The following is a 19247-nucleotide window of genomic DNA, read 5'->3' as shown; positions in this document are numbered from 1 at the left end:
TTCAAACGAATTCCTCGAGGAACGGAATTAGCGGACGGACCGATGAAATAGCCGGTCGATCGCGTTGTTTCCGATTTCTGATATTTTCTTTTTGTAAAATCTTCATTAGGGTGTTTCAGAAGAAAAAAAACATTTTTTTTTTCTTGATAAAAACAAGAATTTAGGCGCCTATTGGAGCCCTCAATATTGATATTAAGGTTTGCTTCGTTCCATTTGTAATGTTTCCATTTGAATAACACGGGCGAATTTTTTTTTTCATTTTTGAATTTTTAATTACTTCGGAATGGCTTGTTTCTGCAATATCCCAGTGAGAGGTGTTATAGGAAATTTCACGCTCTTCAACAAACGTCTGAGGGTCAAAGTTCCTCCGATCAACCGTTTAAAAGATATCTGCGATCAAAAGTAACATTAATCACAAATTTCAAATATTTTCCAATAAAATTGCGAAAAAAAATCATACTTTATATTTATATTGTTATCTTTTGTACATTCAATTGAATTCTGTTAATTGGAGATTTTAAACTTTTTTTTTGCTCATTTCCTCCATACGTAATTCACAAAAAGCACAAATACATAAATATAAAAGTTAAATATATCAAACAAATGATTTTTGGGTCTCTTTTATAACAAATTTATTTTATTTTCCACCGAATACTAATAGATTTTACCAAACAACCAAATCTTTATAACAAAAAACGATATAAATATAAAGTATGATTTTTTTTCGCAATTTTATTAGAAAATATTTGAAATTGTTGATTGATGTTACTTTTGATCGCAGATATCTTTGAAACGGTTGATCGGAGGAACTTTGACCACCAGACGTTTTTTGTACAGCGTGAAATTTCCTATAACACTTCTCACTGGGGTATTGCGGAAACAAGCCATTCCGAAGTAATTAAAATTAAAAATGAAAAAAAAAATTCGCCCGTGTTATTTAAATGGAAACATTACAAATGGATTGAAGCAAACCTCAATATCAATATTGAGGGCTCCAATAGGCGCCTAAATTCTTGTTTTTAAGTGTACTTTCAACTTTTCCACACCAACGAGAAAAAAAAAAATGTTTTTTCTTTTAAACGCCCTATTATTCATAAATCTGGACTCGAGACCAAAGGCCAACTAGACAGCGAATCGCTTCGCGCGTTTGGACAAGTTTTTCGCATCGATCCGATCCCCATAATCAACCTAACCGGGCGTAGGTACGCAGATTCTACACGTTTGTCGTATCGAGCGAAGGGAGCGAACTAATCTGATGCGATATGGTTATGTAATAAATATGTATACGTGGTATAACGTATTCCGTAATCAGTTCCTGCAGCAGGCGGTTATGTAGCGTATACGGTATTCGCGCGGTTCGGTAAATTCGTAAACATCCGCGACGATGTACTTGACTGAAAACTTCGACAATGAGAATTTCGTCGGGACAACAAAACCGAGCAATGTAAACCGTTCCGTCAACAACTTTGCGGAACGATCGAGTTACGCCCGTACTCCGTACCCCGCGAGAGGGAAATATCTCGACTCGAACCCGCGGAGCACCGAAATCGCTCAAAAATCGTACGAGCTACGGAAAAATCGAGATAAAACGAAATCGCGTCCGAAGCTCTTTTCCTCTGCAAATGCGTGGATCGATGACGTGCAGAGCGTTATATATACATATATATTATATATATATATGGGCCATTCCACGTGAACCGGATCAGTCACCTCTCAGATATTTTTTTAATTTGGCATGTCGATTGTCCATGAGGAGTTAGATTTTTGTGCCGAAGGATTTTTGAATTAGTGCAAATTTCGATTTATTATGAACAATCGAAAAATTGAGAGGCGGTTTCTTTAAAAAATCATAACTTCGTCAAAAATGATGTGAGATTTAATTTTTTTTTTTAAATTTACGCGGATGAGGCTATAGATTTATGAAAAAAATAAATCGTGCCGAAAAAGTTTATTTATCATTTGTTTATTTGACAATGAATTTTTAAATGATTTTTAAAACACTGATGGATAGCACCAAAAAATTTAAAAAAAATGCTGACATATACTTTGAACTATACTACAGCCTGTGAATTAATTTCAGAGATGCGTTCGGCTTTGTTTTCGAGTAAAAAATCATCGAAGTTGGCGGCGCGCATAAATTCGAGCTCGTCGACGCCTATGCGCGTGATGACGCGCGTCGAGCGACAGAGACCCTATCTACTCTCTACGGACGCTACTTGGTGTACGCTCGACCGCGGTATTCACGAGTCGTTTTCGCGATGATAGACACCGTTAAAAAATCTGGAAAAAATTCCATAGCTTCCCCATAACACGGCAAAGCCATAGAGTAAGTTTCAGAGATGTGTTATTTCTCGTTTTCGAGATATAGGGACGCATATGGCACTCCGCGCTTGCTACTTGGACATATTAAGCCACAATAATATCTCAAAAACGAGAAATAACACATCTCTGGAAATTACTCTATGGCTTTGCCGTGTTATGGGGAAGCTATGGAATTTTTTTCAGATTTTTAAACGGTGTCGATCATCGCGAAAATGACTCGTGAATTCCGCCGCCGAGTGTCTACCAAGTAGCGAGCGCGGAGTCCCAATGCGTCCCTATATCTCGAAAACGAAAAATAACACATCTCTGGAATTTACTCTATCGCTTTGCCGTGTTATGGGGAAGCTATGGAATTTTTTTCAGATTTTTTAACGGTGTCTATCATCGCGAAAATGACTCGTGAATACCGCGGTCGAGCGTACACCAAGTAGCGTCCGTAGAGAGTAGATAGGGTCTCTGTCGCTCGACGCGCGTCATCACGCGCATAGGCGTCGACGAGCTCGAATTTATGCGCGCCGCCAACTTCGATGATTTTTTACTCGAAAACAAAGCCGAACGCATCTCTGAAATTAATTCACAGGCTGTAGTATAGTTCAAAGTATATGTCAGCATTTTTTTTAAATTTTTTGGTGCTATCCATCAGTGTTTTAAAAATCATTTAAAAATTCATTGTCAAATAAACAAATGATAAATAAACTTTTTCGGCACGATTTATTTTTTTCATAAATCTATAGCCTCATCCGCGTAAATTTAAAAAAAAAAATTAAATCTCACATCATTTTTGACGAAGTTATGATTTTTTAAAGAAACCGCCTCTCAATTTTTCGATTGTTCATAATAAATCGAAATTTGCACTAATTCAAAAATCCTTCGGCACAAAAATCTAACTCCCCATGGACAATCGACATGCTAAATTAAAAAAATATCTGAGAGGTGACTGATCCGGTTCACGTGGAATGGCCCATATATATATAGGGATGATCGTTACGCGCGGGTCAGAGACGGTATATAGAAGCGAATCGCCGGACGCTAAAGATGACCGATCTCGACGCGTCCACGAGAAGAGAAAATTTCCTTTATTTTCTCGCCGAAAAATCGTGACTCAGAAGAAATTGGAGGAGGCCTGAGCCGTGCAGATAACCGAAAGACGTCGCCGAAGTGGGCTTAATTTTTGAACTAGGTTCGAATCGTGAGCTCGCAAAATGATTCCAGGGACGTGTGGCCTTCTTCCCTCTTGTCTATACAGTTTTCCTCGAGACGTCTGTTTTCTTCTTTTTTTTTTTTTTCTTTTGTTTTCTCGTTGTCGTAGGTCGCAAGTTATTTTATTTCGATTATAAATCGATTAAGGGTAAAACTATTTGCTTCCGAATCGTTGCGTTAAATTTCCCCGAGGAGTCCTTTGCGCACCAACAGACCTCGCAGTAACAGGTCGGCCTTGTTCTCGTTTGTTCGTGTTTTTTTTTTTTTTTTTTCCCCTCCTTACAGCGATCGTTCGTCAAGATTTGATAATAATTAACTTCGGCAGAGAAGACAAACGATCCGGCCTAAGACAATAAGACGATCAGACAAACCCTCCAGGCCCTTCGACCCCCTCTCGTGCCTTATATAGTTTCTTCGGTAAACTTTGAAATTAGAAACCCAAACACATATGTACTCATTGTCAGTTTAATAGAGATTATCATGTACGAAGTTCATGTATCTAATCGTAAGTATATCATCTGACTAATCGTTACGTAATCGAGAAATATAACAATCGTCCAAATTTCTTCTTTTTTTTTTTCGTTTCTCCTTTTTCTCTTCGCTTCCGAATGAGATATCGCATACCGCGTGTGACAGCTGCCGCAGATTTTAATACTTCTTGTATTAATTAAGGGTTTCTTTGGCATGTATTTAAATTTCATTTTATCAACTGCGGAGTGGGGTGATCGTAATCGCGGTGATGAAATCGGTACGTATATAGTTATCATCTCCACCGGAAGAAAAATGCTAATATCGTCAGTTTGAAATTAACCAATGCTAATGACTCCTTTGGAAAAAAACCGAATGAAAAGAATTATTTCGCATTGTTTTGATCAGAATCCTCACGATACGGCCCGTGGACTTTTAACGGAGCATGCGAGAGAGTAGAATATACATGTATGTACTGGATATCGCGAGGAGGAAATTAAAAAACTCTATGGACGAGAAGTGGAGATTGGTTAGAATCTGGGGAAAAAGAGGAAGAAGTGGAAGAGAAGAAGAAGCGGCATGTAGCAGCAGAGGCGAGTTGTCCCTGACATTTCATTTCGAGTAGTAGTACAAAGTTTGACAAGGGCGCCGCGAATTCTCACATAAAGTGAAAGGAGAAAAGTAACATCGAAGTAAAGAGTGATAAAGGAGATATACGTATAACGCGAGAGGATAGGGAATAGGTTACGTGACACGGTTCTGTCTCAAAACGAATTGAAATATCCAACGTTATTGGCACTTTTTAAAGAAGATAAACTTCATACCTGCACCATTGCATGCGCCCACGTATATTAAACGTATGTACGTACGTATGCACTTCGCGAGCTCAGTTTCATGAAAAATTTACACGATTTATTCACGGCCGAATTTTATAGCGACGAAAATCACGCTCGCCTCGTAGATTTTTCAAAGAGGAGTTTCGAAGGGTCGTTTCCGTGCCGCGTGAGTTGAAATTTTCAACGCGTGTTTCGAGTGATTTGTTTTTTTTTTTTCTCTTCTTTTTTTCTTCTCTCTAATTTCGACCGTTGATGACGTACGGCGGGAGCTTCGAACTTCCGAGGAACATTTCTCGTAGATTATCGGTGGGTTAGGTTGGCAGAACCGACCCTCGTAAATCTACAACTCGAAAACCGGATCAAATAGACCAAATAGTTGTTTACATTCGTACTTCGAGCCCCGGGAAATGATCCGAGAAAACCGATCCTCGTCCGAACCGCGAATTTCTAAATTAACCAGGAACACCGAATGACCCTTGAAATAGAGTCTAGATCTATAACAATTCCATCAGGATTCTAACGATCCGTGAAATTGATTTCAACTGTGCAGATTAATTTTACGAATATAACGAGATAGCGGATCGCCGATCAACTTTCCATCTTGTATCCTTCTCCTCCCCGCTCTGTTTTTTCTTTCCTTTCATCATTTGAAAGACATTTATAACTTTTACTATTCGGTATATAATTTTGCAACACTAATTGCAGATTATAATTAATTCCATGTATAATTTGAATCGATTTGTAAATTTTCGTTATTTCACGTCCTGTCGGTCATTTAATTTTTTCATTTTGAATATAATATTCATCTGCTCGGTTTTTCCTTCCTTTTCCTCATCGTAATGATATTCGTCGTTTGGTATTCATGTTATGTGAATGAAAATTTTGTAGATCAGACAAAAAAAAAATATTCCAATATGATGAGGCGATCGCTGTTCGGGGTTCGGAAACCAGAATTTTTCGGCCGATATGAAACAATGGAACGAAAATTGCACATTTCATTAATCACCGACGACGGTATGTAGAGCGGATGTATAGGTACGTTTCATTTGAACAATTTCTTTGGACGGTTTATTCAATCTTTTCACGAAATTTTCATCACACCATTATTTGACCGGATGCTAGCGCATAATATAGGTTTCCGATAAATTAAATTTCGTCATTTACGCCGTACGACATGATTTTTGATATTCGGATAATTAAATTACGCGAAGAATGGAGAGTGAAGGAAAGAAGCAAACGATCGAGCGGACGGGAATGGAGGAAATAAAAATTTCACTCCACTTCCGCGGGATTACAGGAAAGAGCTGAAATTTGTGAAGCCCGTCAATTTACGCGGAGCGTAATTATTACAGACAATCAACCGTCGTTATACGCTGCCGCATATTCGAGCAACAATTATTACATATATTTATACCAGAGACGTGCTACCGGCTGCAGATCCGTAATTAATTTTTCAAACTTTACTATGACGTACAACCGAGCTCATAATTTCACGGACAGAAGGCTCGAGAGGAATATGGCCCCGAAATTCGCGATAGCTGCTCTTTATCATAATTAAAATCTTCGATTGTAATTAATATTGATCGTTCCACACACGTATATAACACCTACGCATTCTCACTGCGAAACGAAATTTCCGATATTTTACATCTGATTGAAACATTCATCGGAGTTCCACGAACTTCGAATTACATTTTTCGACATCCTGTACGTTTTGGGGCATTTTCTCGAATTTCGCACAGATTACAAAAAAAAAAAAGCTTCCCGATCCTACGAAATCCGGTAAGACTTCTACATCGCGTCTTCTCTGAGTTATCATACATTTCATCAGAATTTTCCATTCCTTTCCAGGAGAATGAAACAATCGAATTACTGATTCAAGGGTTGAAGGAAAGCCGGAGTGGGAATAAGCTCAGGACTCGTGAAAATCTAACCGGGAAAGTTGGAGGTCAAGGTCGACGTTTTCGCGGTCAAATTCGCCGTTGTGCGATGAAAAATTATTTCGCCCTCCTCTCGCCGTTCGATACGTCTACAGTTGGGAAGGTGTACGCGTACGGCATACACGCTACAATATCGGTTGAGGGTGGTTTTAACCAACGTGAGAACTTAGTTTCGGTTTTCTCTTTTTTCTCCCTTCGGAAGACTTTGAAAAACAGTTTTAAATTCGTTCCATCTCTATTACTTGGATTATGCAAAATAGGAACATGCCCTTTACCCTTCTCGGGGCCGCACGTGCGAACGCCGGCGTGTGTGGCATCGAAAATACAACACATAACTATACTGGGGGGGGGGGATAACTTTCGCCTTTATCGAAACAGACCCGCCCCGCTTTGAGATCTATTTTCAATTTTGTTGCCTTTACCTATAAAATTCGGGAATCTCCTCTCCGCGAGATAAACCGACCGACGTCACCCCGCGAACCCCTTTCTACATCCAACCCTATAAATCTACTAACCGTATACTTTCTTCTCTTATTTCTATCCTCGAGACACCTCAGAGCTAAACCTATGTACGTATAGTCGCACGCTTGTCCGATGGGACGAAGATAACTGGGATAGAATATACCTATATGTATAGCCGTGTACATGTATATATGTATACATGCAAAGTATATAGTCCTGCAGGGTCCTACTGGGAGCGAATCGTAGGGGTGGAATAGAAATCACGGGCTCGAGTTTTCGGACCCGCTATTCTCGGAACACTCGAAAACCTAGCCGATTGAATTATTTCTCAATACCCCCGAAAGCTGAAGAATCTATTTCTAAATCCGTTAGAATTTTTCAGTCGAAAATAATTGTCTCGCACGCGAATAATTGTCCCCTCGTCTTTCTCGTACTTTTCAAGTTTTCAATTTCTCAGCATTGAACGCAAGAAGCCCGTTTCGAAGCAAAAACTAGTCGCAACAATTTTTCCTTCACGTGCCACGGTTTTCAGTTACATGACTTCTCGCCCTCTCAGTTTTCCGCAGTCATGTCTGTTCCTGCACCTTTTCGTTAGAATTTCATCCCGCCCACGCGAACTCTCCAGCTTAACATTGCGCAGCGGGTGAATTTATTTGCTAAGTTGATAGATATAGCCGTACTACACGTACCGTTTGATGTATACCTATAAAACACACGCAATATGAACGTATAGGTACAGGTGAAACGAAAATCACGTGAAACTGTACGAAACGCCGCAGGTATTTTGTACTTTATAATAAAGTTCGTGGAATTATTTTGGTCAATATGAAACATAGTAGGTAATTAAAATAGACTTTAATCAGGTGAGGTTTCGAGTTATCGTTTTGCGGAACTTTTGCACATTATTTTTTTGTTTCTTTGACGTCGTAGCCGTTATTGGCCCTCGTGAAAAACATGGAATTCAAATATACATACTGCTCAATTATTTTTGTTCGTTCTTGAGGGGGAAATATTTTTTCTGAAAATATTCTCCGACGGGAGCGCAGAAATTGCCGGCCAAACGGCCGTTAATCGGAGCGCGGTTACACGTGAGGGTAATACCAAAGTACATTTGAATGTTTCCGCGAGTTCGTCCATGTTTCGCATCAGAATGACGACTTTAAAATTCAACTTGGTTAATGCGGTATGACTTTATAATGTATGTACATGAATTTATCAGCACCTGAAATAAGATTCTATAATAACGTAAAACTCGCGCGCGCTCCCCGCATTAGCTTTTACCGCGCCACGTAGTATTATCAGACGCCACTGCATTTTTAACAATAATCTCGTGCAACAGATAATTTTCATGCGAAAAAAACCAACGAAAGACAAGAAAATCGATCTTCCTCGAGTTGGAATTTAAATACCGCGTAAACCCATTTCTTTTTTTCTTCACTTCGGTTTTCTCATTTTTGTTATCAGAAGAAATATGCGTTGAATTTGCATCGAGTATTTCATCCCCTACCGCCAAAATCTTGATCTGAAAATAGCTCAATCATTTTACAATGTAAAACTTACAAGGGGGGAGGGAGAAATAAGTAAAGAAAATCGTCCGTTCTGTGGTCCATTTTCTCTCTTTAATTCGGAAGAGTAAAAAGCCTCAGTGTGCGCCTCCTCCGCATTTTCTATCCCCGGTTTCTCGACTCGATTCTGCCGCGATGAATTCTTCCGTTATCGATATGTGCGACGCGAATATTCCATTCTTATCCGTAAGAAGCGGTGGAATTAACATGCGCACTTGAATGAAAAAAAAAAAAAAAAAAAAAAAAAAAAAAAAAAAAAAAAACCAACAAATACATAAATAAACGATCAAAGAAAGTACGAAGAAAAAAAAAGATTATTCAAACAAATCCGTCGTTGCGAAGATGCGCGGCGTCCAATGTTAAGTGATGCGATACGCTGAACGTAAATAAATTCAAAATGCGATAACAACAGGTAATGCAAATTGACAGAAAACAATTTCTACAGTCGTGTGAGATGTGATGATTTAACATTGGAAGAAAATTGAGGGACAAAAATTCGAACGACCAATGAAACCTACGTGCGGCGCGGATGCCAGTGAGTATAAAAGGGAAAAGCGTAAAAGAGTAAAAGAGCAAAAACGACAAACTAAGGCTAGACAAATCCCCGAGCATCGATCCCGTATTTCACACGAGTAATAGATCGAGGTAAAGGGTGAAGGAAAATAAGAAAGATCCTCCAATTGATTGATGCGGGAATCAAAGGTCTCCGAACACTCGCTCCCAACAGTCCGTCTGCGGCGTCCGCCGCTTTATCCCTTTAAAAAATTAAATTCTTCGGTGTTTCTTCCTTCGGGATCGACGATGTCGTTCGAAGCACGGTATATCATCGACGATATACGAATAACGGGTTGACTCGTCGGTCGAATAGTTTTCTCACCGGACATTTATCTGTGATTTTTGTTTCAGAACTAAAAAAATGGCGATGGGACTCTACACCGGATACCGAAACGACTCATCGTTCGCCAATGACGGGGGAGCGGAAGTCGTTGGTTTCGATAACAGGTCTCTTCCTTGGAATTCTTCAATCAACGAAGATTACATTTTCGACCGAACGGACGTCAGGGTTATTTTTATAACCCTCTACTCGATCGTCTTTGCCTGCTGTTTTTTCGGTAACAATCATCAGTCATATTAACGCGTCGGGAATTCGGAATTCGAACCAGAAGACTTATAGTTTTTGTTTCATGTTTCTAGAATCAAAAGCATCGAAGATAAATTTTCTCGACTCTGGAGAAATCTCCGCCAAAATACGATTCGTTCTCGCTCTCGGTATTTTACATTTTCCTTTTTTCCACGTCAGATTTTTGGCCAACTCCGTATCGATTTTTTATTATCTATCTCGTTTTTTCTCAACAGCAGGCTCCTTTCCAGCAGCTGTTTTTTTTTTTTTCTTTTTTCTTTATTTTTCTCTTTGTTTCACGTAACATCCGTTTCATGTAGTTAGCTATATCTATAGCAAAAGTTGTTTCACATATAGCTCAGCGTTTAACCTACCCGCTTGGAAAGTTTGCTGCTAAGGGGATAAAATATTATTTAGGGTAGATAAGAATAACGCCGGGTTGCAGAGTTTAGTCTGAATCTGAATCGCGGCTGATGTATTCTTCGTGTGCGTATTATACCTGTGTATGTACGTCAGGTTGGATCCGGGGCTGCGCGGGGCGTAAATATCCAAAGTTAAACCAACGGCAACAGAGTCTTTATTACATAACTCTGCGCGGAGCAGTTGCAGGAAGTGGAGGAAAATATACTCGCTTCGTTTTCTTGTTAAATTCTTTTTCCCATCCCTATTTTTATGGGCAGAGGCTGAATCAATCCTCCGGGGTTTCTGGGTTAGATCTACCGGCTGAGTAAGTCGATGGGCTTCCTTCTAAATCGAGCTTAACTCTCGTAACCCTGCTTCGCTTCGTCACGACGCGATTTCTTACCTCGGGATTCAAAACCGCGAGCGTCTCGAGGCTGGTCGCGTAAATCCTCTATACGCAGGAGATTATGCGTGTTGGTGGACGGACTACGGCCACTCTGCGCTTTGACGCGGCGACCGCGACGTTTCGGAAATACTCCCCCTCGATTCAGCCGGTGAAAATACGAGGCGAGAGGTCAGCGATTTGTTATTATTTTTCACTCCGCGCTTATCTCCTTTATTCCGAACTCGACGAACCTGAATGAAAAGTAAATAAGATACAGATCTCGGGGAAACGCTGAAGTAAGATGACAAAAAAAGAAAGAAAGAAAAGAAAAAAAAAAAACAAAAAAACTTGGAGGGAATGAGGAAAAAATAAACCGATGCACGGACTTACCGAATCCTAAAAACATGTACCCCGAGGCGAGGGTTACCTCGAATAACTTTTCTTTCACGGAAGTGGAAAGTTTTTAGCGCGAATGAAAAAAAAGGAGACAAAGAGGAGAAATTCAGCCTTGTTCTAGCCCATCCGTCTATAGTGCAAAGTTTTCAGCCGCTGCATCGCGACTTGCTGTTCTACGGATTTACTTGATTATGTATCTACATCACGTTCGTGCAAATTTCGGAATTGTTGTTTCAGGGATAAAGTTGTAACAAGACAAACGTTATCGCTGCATAGTACATTAGGCCGAAGGGCGAACGTTAAAGGGTTGAAGTTTATTATGAGTAAAGAATTAAGAGCCCGTAGCTGGAATCTTTGCGAGACCAAAAACGAGGGAAAGTTAAGTTTCAGAAATTATTAATCCTAGTCCACCGGTTTTTACGGACCAGGTGAAAATATCCCGTGGGATAACCAGATGCGACGGTTTCTTTAACGACTTTTATTATTCCGGAGACTTTTAGGTGGCGCAAACTTCATTCGCTTCGTTAACCCCGACAACGTCTCCGTCCATAAAACCTTACAACGAACTCACGTCACACCACAGCTCGCCAAAAACACATACAATTCCCATCCAGAAATCATTCTTCCGGCTGACAAAAAGGACCTCTCCGACCGCTCCGGCTATTCTTCTTCTTTTTTTTTTCCCCCCCCTGACGTCAGATTGCTAAAAATACATACGGCCTGCCGGGACGGAGAAAACGTCCCGAAAGACGGACTATAAGCGAAGGTTTTTCGGAGTTCTAATAGGTTTTTACGTAGGTAGTTCGTCTGTATACATTTAATCCATCCCTTCCCTAAGGATTTTCCGTACAACGGATAACTTATAACTCGAGTGGGGTTATCGAGTTATCAGCTTCCGCGATCAAGGAACGAGAGAACGACAATCGTCGTCGACCTTAATTGGATAATTGGGTATAACGATCGAGCCCATGAGACGATGTCTTTGTATTTTTGTATTTTTTTCTTTTTTTTTTGATCCATTTATTTTCATTGTTTCTCTTGTCATTTTGTACACCAGAAACTTATCGTGAATCCGCCAAATACGCGATACTCACGTCGGTGTGAAAATGACAGCCCTCGATTCATATCCAATTCCCTGCAGTCAGACCGTATGAGAACTTGGGAAATCGAGTGAGAGAAATGATTGAAAATCTGAAGCAAAAAAAAACCGGGTCGAATTAGACCCCGTTAAGCGGGTGTATACGTATTTTATAAAGTGTTCGAGAACGATATAGCCCCGTGTTATCGAATAACAAGGGACGCGATTTTTGTAGAACGTCGGTAAAAAGTTGTCGTTGAGTTTTTTCCTCCCTCTATTTTACGGCATAGGTATAACGTGTGTAGAATTCACACCGGGGCGAAGTGATAAAGGTTTATGCCCACGATGTACGTACCTGATGTAGAAAAAGTTTCACCGTTATCATTTCAGCTGGACAGAGAAAGTATAATTTGCTCGAACCGCAAATTTCATGAACAAAATAGGTATCGTGATAGCTGAGAACCTGCGAAAGGGTAGAAAAGAAAAAGTGGTCACGCTGCTCCGACGAGAAATCGCATTGTCGGCAACAAAAGCAAAAAAAGACATACACGTATATGAAAAGTGACGTGAAAATTACGTTTAAACGATATAATTTTTCAATTTTTCGTGGGGTAAGCGGTGTGACCTTTCGCAGTCGTTTTTGGCCCTTGACGTATAAAATTGTAAAGAGAAAAAACGGAGTCACATCAACACGGAGGTGAGATGAAAAAAGCTGAAGGGTGCAAAAGTAAAAGTGAAATCCGATAAAAAATGCCATACCATTAAAAAGTTTTTTGCCACCTTGTCTTCGAAGAAAGGGAAACAGAAGGAGAAAAAAAGCTCCAACTATATCGTACGGATGTGTATACTTATACATATAATATTATGTACATCACGAGTGAATCCTGGTCTGCCGTAAAGGAATACATAAATTTTCAATTTGTTGAATTCGCGCCCCCTCAAATTTGACTCGACGCATTCGTCGGTCGCGGCGAAATAACTAACAAGCCATAAGTTAATCGCGTTTCTGGTTCAAAAGTTCGTTGGGGGAACTTTGGCCAATACGTCGCAACTTGAAAGATTTTTCAATCCCATTTCCGAATACCCTCCACTTTGCGATGTAGAATCTCTTTCCGAACACAGTCTGAGTATGTACATGTGGTATCCCATGACGACTGTTCGGAAATTTTTTTTTTTTCTTACACCTTTGTATTGGTCAATACTACTCGAGAAATTTTTGCACCAGAATTTGGATCGTTTGAAAATGAAAGTCATCGCAACGATTTTCTTCCCCGACTCACCAGAAAAATGAACCTGCATAACAAAGAAAAAGAAAAAAACGACAAAAAGCAATAGATGAAGAAAAATAGCGTCGTATTAATCTGTTCGAGTTGACACAAAACGCCCTATATAGTTCTGTAGCCAAATGTGGGTACGATAAAAGCTCCGCTGGTTGTCGTTTGCTTTTCCACAAGTGCCTGAATAAATCTTGTGGTTTTAGGCAAAGCGAGACGCGAGTCTGTTCAAAACTGTTTGCCGTTTTCCACCGTCGGAGGTAATAATATGAAGAAGACGAAAAAACAAGAACAGAAGAAAGGAATGCTTTCAAAAAACGAAATGAGTAAAGGAAAGAGAAAAAGTAAGGGAAAAGCAAAATTCAGAGAAAACACGAACAACATAAAAAGAAAAGAAAAAAGTTAAGGTGTGAAAAAAGCCCTTCGGATTTCGGTGGTCGTAGATTCAACGGAGGTGAGATTGCCCTAGATCCCTAAGGGATCGGATAATATGAACCCGACGTAAAACGTGACAGGCTCAATGAATCCCTTGAAAATCTGAGTCTGCATTCGCGCATTTATATGTACGCCTACTATGTTTTTATAAAACCTGATTTCAAAGCTGTTATACGAATACCTTATGAATCCCCATTGTGTAGATGCGATGGAAAATTTTCTGAAACGGAAATTAATATTTTCCTGCGATAATTTTCACTCCAACCATCGCTAATGGAATCGAACGCCTTCGGAAAAATACCTATCGCTATTCAATCTCATTTTTTTATTTCTTTTTTTCTCACAATTTCTCGATTTCGTATAACATATCAGCCCGGTGTGTACGTACAAAATGTTTTAAAACTCGTGGGATATAATTTTGAGAAAATTCGGGGCCTCCGGTACAATTGTACATCATTTTGCCTATGCGCGTTACACTTATTTATTATTTATAGGGTATTGTTAGGTATACATAGGTGTATATGGTTATAATATAGAGGGTGAATCCCCGCAGGCTTGTTTCACGTGATCATTAGGTAATTAGAGATTATAATGCGGTATGTTCGGTGAAAACGTGAGTGCTGCGGTATCATAATCACCCCAAGATACCTTATACATATATATACGTTCCAATTATTGATACATTACACAAAGTCTATAATATCACCTGCACACGCGCAAAAAATCGCAAGCATTTGCAAATATTCGTCCAAAAAAAGGAAGGGGAGAAAAAATATGACGATGGATACTACTGAGGTATGTGACAAGGTTTTTTTTCCTTTCTTTTTTTTTTCCTTTATGTTACCTGGAATTACCGATTTTCGGTTCGCTGAAGTATCGATACTTTTCTTTCGTCGCGAATTATTTTTTCTCCAGAACTTCCACGAGTGTGACGACGATGAGAAAATATCATAGAAGACAAAAGAAATTTGCGAAAAAAAAAAAAGAATCGAGATCGATCGGCTCATGATGCAGGTTTTTGAACCTCTCAAACGAGGTTTGAAAATTATTCGGTGCGGCGAGGGGTTTCGGGAGGCTAAACATTCGAATAGGTACGGACAGCTGTCAAAATTTTGGGGTGAAAATGCAAATTGGAAATTTAGAGTCGAACAGAAAAAGAAAGTTGTACGTAGATCGTCCTCGAAAATGTATCTTCGAATAAATCTCTGTATTCGGCGACGCGGAGATGTACGTCAAGTACAAAAGAAATACAAGAAAAACTGTGGGGGAGAAAGCTAACGAAAAAAAAAAAAAAACCATAAAAAAACCGAACGGAACTTTTGTAAGAAGCTCCGACGGTCGCACGTGTGCGTTCCTCCCTTAATTTGAGAGGAACCGAAACGCGAGGGGAAAAAATTGTCAGCAAAAAAGTCAAAAAAGGTTGGCAACCTAACACGCGCGCTTGTTTCGATCGCAACGCCGGCGCCGCGGTGATCGGAAAAGCGTATGTCATGTATGGCTCGAATCACGCAACACGTGTCACGTCCATTTATTTGTGGTCACGAACCACATATACCTAACGATGAAATAACTCGCTACTCCAGTCCCGCGTTCGCTCGATTCGGACCCGCGAAAATTGAGGTCGAAATCTGACGTACCATAAATAATCCGAAATTAGAAAATCAGCTATGGGAAGAAAGCCCTTCGCGACTACCGAGTGTCCTGGAAATGAATCCGTCTACGAACCTCGGGGAACTGGCCATTGGATATCTCTTTTATTTTCCATCACCGTAGCAACGGGACGTGATCGGTCGGTCCGGAGACGCCGGGACGTTGACATCCCGAAGGACTTCGGAAGTGCGGAACTTTGTCGGCGCGGGGTGTCCAATACCGGCTTTTGAGAGCTTTCGAAGGATGTCGCGGGTATATAGTCGTTATATTCGAATCCCTCCGCATTTGGGAACACGTGCTGCAGGGTCTGAAACCACACGAAATTCGTTATCGAAGCACGCTCGACGGCCCCGTCGCCCTGCTTCCGGCCACGACCATCGCGATAATAATGCGCGGATCGTCCACCGAAGGACGAGCGGAATTCTGACACCCGAGCTCTCAGAAATCGTATGTCGCCACGTTCCTCTTCGAACCTCAAAACGACAATTGTTGCGTCTATAACGAACGAAAAAGTAAATTAATCATAAAATAGAACAGATGTAGCATTTGCTCGCGACCTTCGTCGATGCTCAACGGTTTCATTTTGAAACACGTCAACTACCCCCTCGGCAGATGATGAAATCAAAAAAAGAAACGAAAACAATCTACCTTATCCCGTTGAAGCGGTATAGGTACGTCGTCGTCGTCTATAATCTAGTTATAAGTGAAATGTTTTAATAATCTCACGAATTTTTGCGTGACTCCAGATTTGGATCGGAATGGTAATAACCTTATAAATTAAGGGAGTAAGTAGCGTTATATTTTTAGCCTAGTTATAGAAGGCGGCAGCAGCTGGTTTGACTTTTCTTAAAGGGACGAGAACTATTCATCAAAGAAATTATTTAATAAAGTCGTTTAATATTTCACGTGATATATATATCCCCATCAATCATGGCGATGTTGTAGCAAGAATTAAGGGCGATGCGAATTCCGTGTAATATACATAGACAAGTATATCGAATCAAGCGCGAAATCAATTAACCTTACTTTGATCAAAGCGACGCCAACTATAAGGCACTATATTACACAATTATAAAGTAATTACAATCATCAATCACTCGAGCAAAGATCTGCGATGCTGTAGCTCCGATTTTGGACAACATAATTACCAATATCCAAAATTTTGCGCAAAGAGATTCGTTCTCTTCGTACAGTTTTTTTTCCCCCTTTTTTTTCTAATCAGACTAATTACATGAAAATAGTTTAGAATATTATCGACTGCGCGGCACGAAAAAAAAATCCCGTTATGTTTTTCGAACGAGGAACGATCTCCGGCTACATTTCTATAATCTCGACGGAAACTATTCTAGATTTACAACTGTAATCACCACCCTCTAAAACGCGTTAAATTTCACCCGCGGAGTTTAATATCCGACTCAATTGACGAATTGGCAAGTTCGGGAAGTCGAGCCAATTATGGGCTCACTATTGTTAATCACCTCACGTTCCAACGAACCATTACTGTAGTTATTGGTCCGAAGGTAGACGCGAGTGGGTTGGTGAAAGGTGATCGTCAAACGGCGGAATACGAATTGTTCCGATTACAGTCCCGACGAACACCCTCGAGGAATAAGTTCACCGGCGTTCTCGATCGCCGGTTTTACATTATCCTCTTCGCGAGCTTCTCAAGCGAAACCCGATATGAAAAAAACAATATTTCGGTATATATTAAAAAATGACAATAAAATCTAGATCTAATCCAACCCCACCGACTTCGTCGAAATGCAGAAGGGAAACCGAAGATACGCGATTTAAATTCGCTATGAATATTTTGGGTAGTTCGAGAGTCTCCATGCAGAAGAGAAAAGTTTCCTTCCGTCGCGTCAAAATTTACAATTCCGAAAGGGTCCGCGTAAAAGGTACGGTAAAAAATGAAAAAACAGGTAAATAACGAAAAAAAAAATAAAACAAAACTGAACAGTAGTAAACGTAAAAGAGAAGGGAAGAAGAAAATAAAAATGTTGGTACAGCGGTGATATTTCAGCCCGATTTACGAGGAACAATGAAATCGCGTCGAAGTTTACGGTGAAGTATACAAAGTATGGGATATTCTTCGGACCATTCGAAGCGTGAAGATGCAGAGAAAAGACGAGATAGCAGAGATACTCGTACATCCAAAGGGTAAATAACTCCCATTTCACTCCGTCGGATCATCTTTCATTACAGTTCTGTAAAGAGGAACGGCGGCGGGAGGGGGGGGGGGGGTGTAGTAATTGTGGGTTGGTACCTACCGCGTCTATATATCTACTTCAAAAGACACTCTGCAAATGTCAATTAACCTTATCGTACGAGTTCACCTTTTACGAGAAGCTATGGTAGAACTAATTACCCAAGGGGTGAATAGAATCCCCTTACAATTCTTCGCGCACACACGATTTGCCCGGTGTGTTATTAAGAGAAACGAAACAACCGAGTGTACAGAAACAACAAATATATGTACCTGTTTATACCGTACGTTACATTACACGGTAGAAAAATTTTTCTCTGATCTTTCGGGCGAGAAATACTCTGCGACGACGACACCTCCGTCAGCGCCAGGGAATGCGTTTTATTCAAAGGACATAAGGTATATAATACGTATAATACGATACCCCGTGCAGCGCGCTCCACACGCTTGCTTCATTTCTCCATGGAATTCAAGAAATGGCATCGCCGAAGCTGTTTTTTCACTGACTTCCTCTCGGAGACCGAAGGAGTAAGGAAAACTCTCCGAATCGCGGAGTCCGGAGTCGAGAACGATGGACCCTAACCAAAAATTCGACAATCGATGGATGCATAAATTCCGAAGATGTAATTGCGGATCGCGAGAATTTCGAAATTCCGATAATTTCTATAATTTCAGGATGAGAAAATATGTGACGAAATATCGATGGAAAAATACATATGAAAAACATTCCCCTCGCGTTAGAATCTTATTGAATTTTCTTTTTTGTTTTTTTCTTCACGTGTTCTCTCATCGTGGAAAATCGTTTGTCGCATCTTTAGGGGGTGCCGTGGTTGTATGAAGAAAAAAAAACACCCAAAAACGGAAGATAGAAAAAAAAAAAAAAAAAACAAAGGGCTATACAGAGGCAAGCGATAAAGATGTATAAGAATAACTGGATTCAGCCCGTACAGATTTTCTTTTATGATACTATATTGCGTTCCCCTGGATATTAAATACCACGAGATAACGGAATTTCGATTTTCCTCCTTTTCTTCCCCCATGAATAACGATGTCGTTTTTACCGACTCGTCTGCATAATTATTTCAGAAATATTGATCGGGACTTTCATGGTCGCAATATAATCGTTTCCATATACCGACCTCCGAGTTTTCTAACGGCGATTAAAATTTCACGCGAAAATGAGGTTGGCAATCGCGCCGACACGTGTTCCACGGTGAACCGTCAACCGTGTCAATTTCGCATTTCCAACGTCCGTAAAAAATATCCAACGTCACGTCATTCGTACGAAGAGTTCAACGTCCCGGAGGAAAATGAGGTACGTACGGCTAATAATTTTCCTCCGCGCGAAGGGCCAGGGAGAAATATTAAATTGAGTCATGTACAACGTACGCGCGCACACACAGGGTGGGTATATTCATACGAAAATGGCGGGCGTCGGAAGTCGGGGATACTATGCACAGGTTCGCTGCGAAGATTGCGGAGTTGCGAGAAATAAAAATCCGGCTGAA

General features: G+C 40.3%; 2 protein-coding genes across 4 annotated transcripts in view; one reads left to right on the top strand and one right to left on the bottom strand.

The window, feature by feature from the left end:
- The window catches only part of LOC105689001 (sodium-independent sulfate anion transporter-like), a 65630-nt gene that overhangs the window by 20453 nt on the left and 25930 nt on the right, over positions 1–19247 (bottom strand). The gene's annotated exons all lie outside the window — the stretch shown is intronic.
- LOC105688993 (trissin receptor) overlaps positions 1–19247 on the top strand; it is a 51673-nt gene that overhangs the window by 8523 nt on the left and 23903 nt on the right. The window contains exons 1-2 of one of the 3 annotated variants that reach the window (XM_048660272.1): positions 6674–6924; positions 9700–9905. In XM_048660272.1, coding sequence (XP_048516229.1) covers positions 9710–9905 — 196 coding nt within the window. In that variant the 5' untranslated portion in view covers positions 6674–6924; positions 9700–9709. Of the gene's footprint in view, positions 1–6673; positions 6925–8099; positions 9329–9699; positions 9906–19247 lie in introns of those variants that run through there. The other 2 variants (XM_048660271.1, XM_020854041.2) reach the window with 2 other exon arrangements.

The sequence above is a fragment of the Athalia rosae genome, chromosome 1 (genome assembly GCF_917208135.1).
Source record: "Athalia rosae chromosome 1, iyAthRosa1.1, whole genome shotgun sequence".
Taxonomy (NCBI): Eukaryota; Metazoa; Arthropoda; class Insecta; order Hymenoptera; family Athaliidae; genus Athalia; species Athalia rosae.
This window is presented reverse-complemented; position numbering and strand designations above follow the sequence as displayed.